Source organism: Gekko japonicus, unplaced genomic scaffold (genome assembly GCF_001447785.1).
Source record: "Gekko japonicus isolate JY-2015 unplaced genomic scaffold, Gekko_japonicus_V1.1 scaffold794, whole genome shotgun sequence".
Lineage (NCBI taxonomy): Eukaryota > Metazoa > Chordata > Lepidosauria > Squamata > Gekkonidae > Gekko > Gekko japonicus.
The window spans coordinates 627,553-636,372 of NW_015164692.1; the positions used below are offsets into that span (position 1 = coordinate 627,553).

The 8,820-nt window shown below is 49.7% G+C and overlaps 1 protein-coding gene across 1 annotated transcript in view; it reads right to left on the minus strand.

Annotated features, from left to right (window-relative positions):
* The window catches only part of GPT2 (glutamic pyruvate transaminase (alanine aminotransferase) 2), a 47,816-nt gene that overhangs the window by 7,435 nt on the left and 31,561 nt on the right, over positions 1-8,820 (minus strand). Inside the window, exons 5-7 of the mRNA XM_015409429.1 lie at positions 5,090-5,333; positions 3,057-3,136; positions 1,599-1,735 (exon numbers count right to left, since the gene is read on the minus strand). Of these exons, the coding sequence (XP_015264915.1) occupies positions 1,599-1,735; positions 3,057-3,136; positions 5,090-5,333 (461 nt within the window). The remainder of the gene's footprint in view (positions 1-1,598; positions 1,736-3,056; positions 3,137-5,089; positions 5,334-8,820) is intronic.

Sequence of the window (8,820 nt, forward strand, 5' to 3'; positions counted from 1 at the left end):
GGAATGCACAGGAACGGAGTTCCGGCTGGCTCCCGAGTTGGCCACGCCCAGCAGGAACTCATTAGCATAATAGGCCACACCCAACAGCAGAAACTCATTAGGATTGGCTACATTAGGGGTGTGTGGCCTAACATGCAAAGGAGTCCCTGCTACAAAAAAAGGCCCTGGGTTTTGACAACAAACAAGGTAAACAGAATAAGAAGGGAAAGGTGGGTGTGGCTGGATGACCACACTTCTGGTGACGTGGGGGTGTGGCCTAATATGCTAATGTGCTGTGCTGTCAGGGGTGTGGCCTACTATGCTAATGAGTTTCTGCTGTTGGGTGTGGCCTGTTATGCTAATGAGTTCCTGCTGGGCTTTTTCTACAAAAAAAGGCCCCCCCCATTTAAAGTTACATGACAAGTGGAGCTCAGTGACTTGCTTACACTAGGCTGCAATCCCAGGACAAAACTACACATTATGATTTTTGGGGGGGTATTTGTGTGTGTGTGTGTGTGTGTATGTATGCACGTGCCCGGAAGTCACGGTGACTTCTGGAGACCCCGAGTGGGGTTTGGATGTTTCAGAGAGGTGGCTTGATCGCCTGCCTCTGCAACCCAAGCCCTGGTAATCCTTGGAGGTCTCCCTTCCAAGTACTTGCCCTACTTAGCTTCTGAGATCTGATGCGATCAGGCTTGCCTGGATTACCCAGGTCAGGACCAGTGTTCCCTCTAAGCTGAGTTAGTGTGAGCTAGCTCACAGTTTTTTCGAGCCTCCAGTTCACACCTTTTTGTCTCAGCTCAGAAAGGGATGGCTCCAGAGCAAACTAATTTATGCAGTAGGCAAATCGCTCGCTCACGACTTTAATGCCAGTAGCTCACAAAGTAGAATTCGTGCTCACAAGACTCCACAGCTTAGAGGGAACATTGGTCAGGACATGATTCTTAAATAGGCAGTGTCTAGGAAGCTTCCCTTGATCTGACTGCCACATGTCAAGTGTGAGGAAAACCCATTTCCAAAGCACGCGGGACCCGATTTGGATCGAGACCGCAGCGAGTGGTAGCTGTGGGGGCAGGAAACGCGCTTCAGCCGCTAATTCCCCAGACCTGAAATGGTTCCGGGGAGGCACGGTTTGCTCTGCAAAGGGGACCGAACGTGTGCTGATGGGCCCTACCGTTGGGCCTCATGGCCCTTCCACTGAAAGGTAAAGCTAAAGGTTCCCTTGCTCGAAAGTCAGTTGAGTCCGACTCTAGGGTTGCGGTGCTCATCTCCATTTCAAAGCCGAAGAGCCAGCGCTGTCCAAAGGCGTTTCCGTGGTCATGTGGCCGGCATGACTAAACACCAAGGCGCAAGGAACGCTGTTACCTTCCCACCGAAGTGGTCCCTATTTATCTACTTGCAATTTCTTGCTTTCGAACTGCTAGGCTGGCAGGAGCTGGAACTAGAGACGGGAGCTCACTCCGTCATGCGGCACACTCGAACGGCTGAACTACCGACCTTCCACAGCCTGCAGTTCAGCCTCTTAACCACTTGAGCCACCACAGCTCCTTCTTCCACTGAACTGCAGTCCAAAATACAGTGGGGAGGAAAAAAGGGGAAAGACGGTGACAGGCACTTACTCGCCCATGTACCCCTTGGAGGTGGAATGAAAGGAAGCCAGTTCCACGTTGTTGTAGTAATCCGGGCCCATCTCATAAAGTACCTTTTTAAAAGATCTAAACCGACAGCTCTCCGAGTAAACGTTATCTTGATAGACCTGCACCATTAGAAGGGGGGGGGGTGGAGAGAGAAGACACCATTAAATGAGCTCTTGGCTTGATTAGGAACAATCAAAAAGCACTTTGACAAGTTGGGTCGCCAGGTTTGAGCGTCGCACTGGTGGGGGAGGGACTTCCCGGGAGTCGGGAGGGGCACTGTGACGTGCCTGCGTAAACAGAAAGGGGCGTGGCCACGTCAGGGACATCGGGGGAGCAATGCTCTGGTCGTTGGGCAAAACTCTATGATAAAATTTGCTTCAAATCAGAGTTTTGCCCCAAAATTAGAGCATCCCCCCCCCACGTCCCTACCAAGGTTGCCACTAAAATTTTATTTTCCATTTCCCTGACTTTCCCTGACCAACATTTGTCAATTTCCCTGACCACCATTCAAATATAACCACAAGTTAAAGAATGAATAGGTCGTGTTGCATTAATGCAAGGCTTAATGAAATGTTCCACTCTACAACTACACAAGTCTCAACTGCAAAAATATTTGTCAAAGGGAGAGATTTAATATCAGCTTCTTTCAACATTCACTGCAGCAACCTCTGTTTTGCAACTGCACCCAAAATTACACCAAGATACAAACTTCAATTCAAGTAAGCTCTGAATGCTAACAAATGACAGAACATTTTTGTTACCTTTTTAAAGGTACACTAAACATTATATAAACATTGGGCTCTTTTTGTAGCAGATACTAATTTGCATATTAAGCGACACACCCCTAATGTAGCCAATCCTCCAAGAGCTTACAGTAGCTCCTGTAAGAAGAGCTCTGTAAGCTTTTGGAGGATTGGCTACATTAGGGGTGTGTGGCCTAATATGCAAAGGAGTTCCTGCTACAAAAAGAGCCCTAAAATGGTTTCTCTGAAGCCACATTACAAAACTTATAGTTTTGAAACTGCAGTAATAATCAAGTTAGAAATTAGAATACAAGTAATCTGTTCTTAAGGAATGAAGATTTAAGTTATAAAACTATCACTTCTACAGTTTTCTCTTTTTATTTTGTAACTCTTTTCGTTTCTCATCAATTGTTTCCTCTTCGATTTGCCACAAGAAGAGATTATGCTCTTGCAGCAGTAGGTCAAAAATCCACTGCTTGAATATATTTTAATCACAATTTCCCTGACTTTCCCAAAAGTGGCAACCTTGCCTACGTCACTCCCAGTTTTCATAGGCACATCATGATGATTTCCGGGTTCCTGCCGGTAAGAGGGGGGGGGATTGGGGGGGGGATAGGAGTGCCTGAAACCAGGGGACCCCCACCTGCACCGGGGGGTCTGGCAACCCTAGCTGGGGGTTCTAACAGGGTATTATTACCTCGTCGGCCAGAAGAAAGAGCTTCTCTTCCCAAGCAAAGTGTATCATGTCTTCAATGCACTTTCTGCTTTGAACCTGACCTGAATATAGGAGCGAACATGAAGAGTTCTAATAAGTTATGATCTGCAGAAGATACAGTGGTGATTTTTCTGCCCAACCCCCCCCCACACACACCCTGCTCCCTTTCAATAGGCTTATGACTCCAGAAGGAACATTCATACACACGCATCCTCCCTTAAATGACGAAGTAGGCAAACTCTAATGAAGTAAAAGCAGTAAAGGAGCTACAAGAAGCAGAGAGACTGTGGCTCAGTGGTAGAGCATCTGCTTGGCATGCAGAAGGTCCCAGGTTCAATTCCCGGCATCCCCAGTTAAAAGGATCAGGTGGTAGGTGAGGACGGAGCAAGGGTCATTTCCTGCGGGAGCGCACAGGAGCGGAGCTCTGGCAGTAAGGAGCCCAGGGAGCGGGCACATGCAACAAGCCCCATACCCTGCTCCCAGCAGCCCTCAGTCGGACCACGAGGAGCAAGAAGCAGCCAGGTAAGTTGCAGAGCCCCCCCAGCTCGCCTTCAGGTACAAGCTCTCCCTCCTCTGTGAGGGCAGATCTGCGCGTCCCCCCCCCCATAGCTAGCAATCCAAAACCGTCCAGTGGCACCTTTACGACCAAGTTTTATTCAGGTACAAGCTCTTCCTCCTCTGTGAGGTCAGATCTGCATGTTCCCCCCCACCCCCCAATAGCTAGCAATCCAAAACAGTCCAGTGGAGCCTGAGCGGTGGGTGTTGCCTTCTGACACACTTCCGGTGATGTCAGAGGGTGTGACTTATGCAAATAAGTTATGCTAATGAGTTATGTTAATGAGCTCCTGCACCTCTTTTTCTACAAAATGACCCCTGGTGAGGAGAAAGACCACTGCGGCCCTGGAGAGCCACCGCCTGCCAGAGCAGACAGTCCTGACTTTGACGGACCAAGCATCTGATTCAGAACAAGGCAGCTTTGTGTGCATCCAGATGGGAAACGGCAGGGGATACAATGGCCCACTACATTGCCAAGAGGCAGAGAGCAAGCAAAGCGTGTGCACAAAGGTGCAGGTGAAGCAAAGCTAAAGACAACAACACACAAAAAGAAGCTTGGTCCACTTAGATGTTTTCAGAATCAGGAACTGATTCAACTTTGAAACCCAGCATCAAGGCGCTAGTCCTCACCAGGCGTTTTCAGTCCAGCACTCTTGGCTGCTCAAAGGTCTCTTGCGCTCTCAGATGTTTCCGCCCTTTCTCCCTTGCTGCCCATTATGGCTGGGATTGCCTCCCAGAATGCCAGCGTGAAGTCACTTCCTTCCAACCCCTTTCTCAAAGCCCGCCTTTTCCAGGAAGCCCTCGGCTCAACCTCTTTGCCCCCATCCCTCACTGAAACAAAGCCCAAGTTCATGTAAGAGAGGTGAACCTGAGTCCCTTTGCGTAATGTATCCAGTTCAGACCGCGTGGTCGACTTGGGCTCCACGCGGTCAGGCACAAATGTCGAGCTTCACTCAACAAGACTCTGAGGATCCTAACCCGCTCCAATCAGGAGGCTAGGTTCCCGGCCGAGAGCCTATGGGACTCTCGGCCACTGTAAATAACCTATTGGGAAGTGGGGGTGTGTTTTGGGTGGTGGTTTCTTGGGGGGAATATAAGCCGGCCTGCGAGCCAGCCAAGGTGTCTTGTCCCTGATCGAATAAAGTACGCTTTGCTGAAATCACTCTCCGTCTGCGTACTTTTCACTTTGCTTTCCTTATCCCACCCTCCACTGTCTCAAATCGGCTCCTCGGGGGAGTTGTATGCTCCTTGGGGCAGAGACCTACGTCCCGTAATCCATAAAATGCCATGCACACTGTTGGTGCTGGATAAATTAATAATAATGCCTGTAATATGCAGTCCAGCCCTCATTCTGAGCCCACCCTCCCAAAATGTAGAACAGTACAAGCGGAGACCAGCGTCTTGAACGATACACACAAAGCTTGCTTTGCTTAGTGCAGAGCGACAAAAGTTCTGCGGACCTGTGGGATTTCCTGGATTGATGATGCACAGGACTTTCGGATTGCAATAAGCTTTGGCCTCTTCCAGAGAGCGGCGGAGCTCATTCACGTCAAGGGCCCAGCAGTTCTCTTCATCCAGGTAATAGTTCACCTGAACGGCATCCAGCTCTGAAATGACTGCTGAATACAAGGGATACTGGGGGATCGGGATCATGACTCCGGTTCGGGATTTCCCTCCGCCCGAGACGAGGATCTTTAGAATAGTCTGGAAGAGAACAATAAAAGTTAATCAACAAAGACATCATGCAGCTGGTAATAATTAGCACCACTGCCAAGAAAGCAATGAGAGAACGACTGATAGGTCTCGTTCAGGAGGGCAGATGGACTAGAGCAGGGGTGTCAAACATGTGGCCCGGGGGCCGGATCAGGCCCCCGGAGGGCTTCTCTCAGGCACTCAGTGGAACTGGCTGTCTTCTGCTTCTTCTTCCAGTTCTGCTGCTGCTGCGTCATCGTAGGTTTGCAGCTTACAGATACACACCTGAACAGCAGACTCAAGATTGCAGCAGCACAGACATTTTGATGCAATAATTCAGAGCAAGAGGTGTCAGCGATCAGACACTGTTAAATAAACAAAACACTGCAAGAGTGCCAATGTTTTAAGCATGTTTTTATTTTAAGCTAAAAAAACAATCTTTGTGTTTGCGTCCTTTATAAAGTTTCTATCTCCGCTAACTGGCGTTACCTTTTATGACGCATGTGGCCCGGCCCAAGGAGCTCTCGTTTATGTCAGATCCGGCCCTCATAACAAATGAGTTCGACACCCCTGGACTAGAGGAACCATTTTTGTCGGGTTGTCACTTCTGCCCTGCCCTGGATGGCCCAGGCTAGCCTGATCTCGTCAGATCTTGGAAGCTAAGCAGGGTCGGCCCTGGTTAGGACTTGGATGGGAGACCACCAAGGAAGTCCAGGGTTGCTATGGAGATGCAGGCAGGCCATGGCAAACCACCACTGTTGACCGCTTGTCTTGAAAACTCTATGGTCTTGGGGTTACCTTAAGTCGGCTGCAACCTGAGGGCACCTTCCACCACCATCTTCAGCTTGCCCCCCCAAATAATCCCTCATTTCTCGGCCTGTGGTGTTTTTCTCCAGCAGGGCCTGTGTATTGAGCTTCTGCCCCATGATGCTTTGCAGACACTGCCTGGCCGAACAGCAGAACAGCTGGAGAAACGGCTGCAGAAAACGCTCTTCCACTTTCGTAGGAATCGCCTGACCCTCAGCAGACAGCGTGCTGAAATGTCCATGGTACCCAAACCCAGGACTCCTCTCTGACTGCGGCTGACAGCTGTGAACCAGTCTGATTTATTAAGGCCTTTTGTCATGAATGAAGCAATTCCAATTTCATCAGCGGGAAAGGGATGAGTAGAGCGCCAAGCCGCATTTTCTGGCGAGGTTTCCCATAAGCGGCTCATTGTGTTGGCGCACCGGCCTCTGGACGGCTGCCAACGCAAACGGCAAGAAAGCCAGATGGAGCAATCAAGACGCAGGCCCGAGAGTGTTGCAATACCGGACGGTGCCAGCGGGTGGCAGTTTAACATTTTGCAAGTCAGCGAAGCTCTCTCTGGCTGGATAAAAGGGAAGATTATGCGCACTTAGCGCAAAAAAGCTAGACAAATATTGACAGAGCCGGGCTGAAGCAACGGCAGGGCACAAGGTATGCCAAAGCACAGATGAGCTTTCGGCTCAAGGTCGCCCAAATCATTTCCGTGCGCTATTGCACCCACTTGGTTACCTAACGCAAATGGGAGGAAAGGGGGCGGCAAGAGGCGGAGGATTTTAAACCAGGTTTACATAAAATTACATTGATTCAGGCGGGTGGCCCTGTTGGTCTGAAGCAGGAGAACAAAGTTTGAGTCAAGGGGCACCTTGAAGACCAACAAAGTTTTATTCAAGCTTATCTTTCATGTGCTTGCACACTTCTTCACGCACACCAAAGCTTACACTTTGAATAAAACTTTGTTGGTCTTAAAGGAGCCCCTGGGCTCATAAAATTACACAATAAAGGTGTTTAGCTCTCTAGGTATTCTTAAAGAGGTTCTTTCCTTTGGGTGTGTGTGTGTGTGTTTAGAATGTCCTTTAGATGCTGTCATGAACACATGAAGCTGCCTTCTACTGAATCAGACCCTTGGTCCATCAAGGTCAGTATTGTCTACTCAGACTGGCAGCAGCTCTCCAGGGTCTCAGGTTGAGGTCTTTCACTTCGCCTCCTACTTGATCCTTTTAACCGCAGATGCCGGGGATTGAACCTGGGACCTTCTGCATGCCAAGCAGATGCTCTGTCACTGAGCCACAGCCCCTCCTCTACACATGAAACTGCCTTCTACTGAATCAGACCCTTTGTCCATCAAAGTCCGTATTGCCTACTCAGACTGGCAGCAGCTCTCCAGGGTCTTAGGCTGAGGTCTTTCACTTCGCCTCCTACTTGATCCTTTTAACCGCAGATGCCGGGGATTGAACCTGGGACCTTCTGCATGCCAAGCAGATGCTCTGTCACTGAGCCACAGCCCCTCCTCTACACATGAAACTGCCTTCTACTGAATCAGACCCTTTGTCCATCAATTTCATGTGCTTGCACACTTCTTCACGCACACCAAAGCTTACACTTTGAATAAAACTTTGTTGGTCTTAAAGGAGCCCCTGGGCTTATAAAATTACACAATAAAGGTGTTTAGCTCTCTAGGTATTCTTAAAGAGGTTCTTTCCTTTGGTGTGTGTGTGTGTGTTTAGAATGTCCTTTAGATGCTGTCATGAACACATGAAGCTGCCTTCTACTGAATCAGACCATTTGTCCATCAAGGTCGGTATTGCCTACTCAGACTGGCAGCAGCTCTCCAGGGTCTCAGGCTGAGGTCTTTCACTTCGCCTCCTACTTGATCCTTTTAACCGGTGATGCCGGGGATTGAACCTGGGACCTTCTGCATGCCAAGCAGATGCTCTGTCACTGAGCCACAGCCCCTCCTAAACACAGGAAGCTGCCTTATACTGAATCAGACCCTTGGTCCATCAAGGTCGGTATTGTCTACTCAGACTGGCAGCAGCTCTCCAGGGTCTCAGGCAGAGGTCTTTCACATCACCTACTGCCAGAACCTTTTTAAACTGGAGGTGCCGGGGATGGAACCCGGGACCTTCTGCTTGCCAAGCAGATGATCTACCACTGAGCCACACCCCTTCCCCATGATCGTGGATTGCATGAAACTCAAAGAACATGCTCTAGAATCTGGGAGGAATGGAATGCTGTCAGTGGTCAAGAGGCCCAGTTTCCGTGTCCTGCTAAGATTACTTAGGCGCACAGCACTACCAAGGTTCATACTTTTCCAGTAGTGGTCCTAGTGCAGTGCATATGGGGCACGTGTACCCACACACACACACACCCTTTGGTCCAGCTGGCACTCGGCTAGGCACATCAGTAGTATCTCAATTAAGACTCTAATTCCTCAATTAAGACTCTCCAAGTCTGGATTCCTCACTTCATCCTCCACGATTCTCCTGGAAACCTTCAAACCAGGGGTCATTTCCTGCAGGAGCGCACAGGAGCGAAGCTCCGGCAGTAAGGAGACCAGGGGGCGGGCACAGGTAACAAGCCCTACTCCCTGTTCCCAGCAGCCCCGGGCCACAAAGAGCAAGAAGCAGTCAGGTTAGTTGCAGAGCCCCCCCCCCCCCCGATAGCAATCCAAAACAGTCCAGTGTCACCTTTA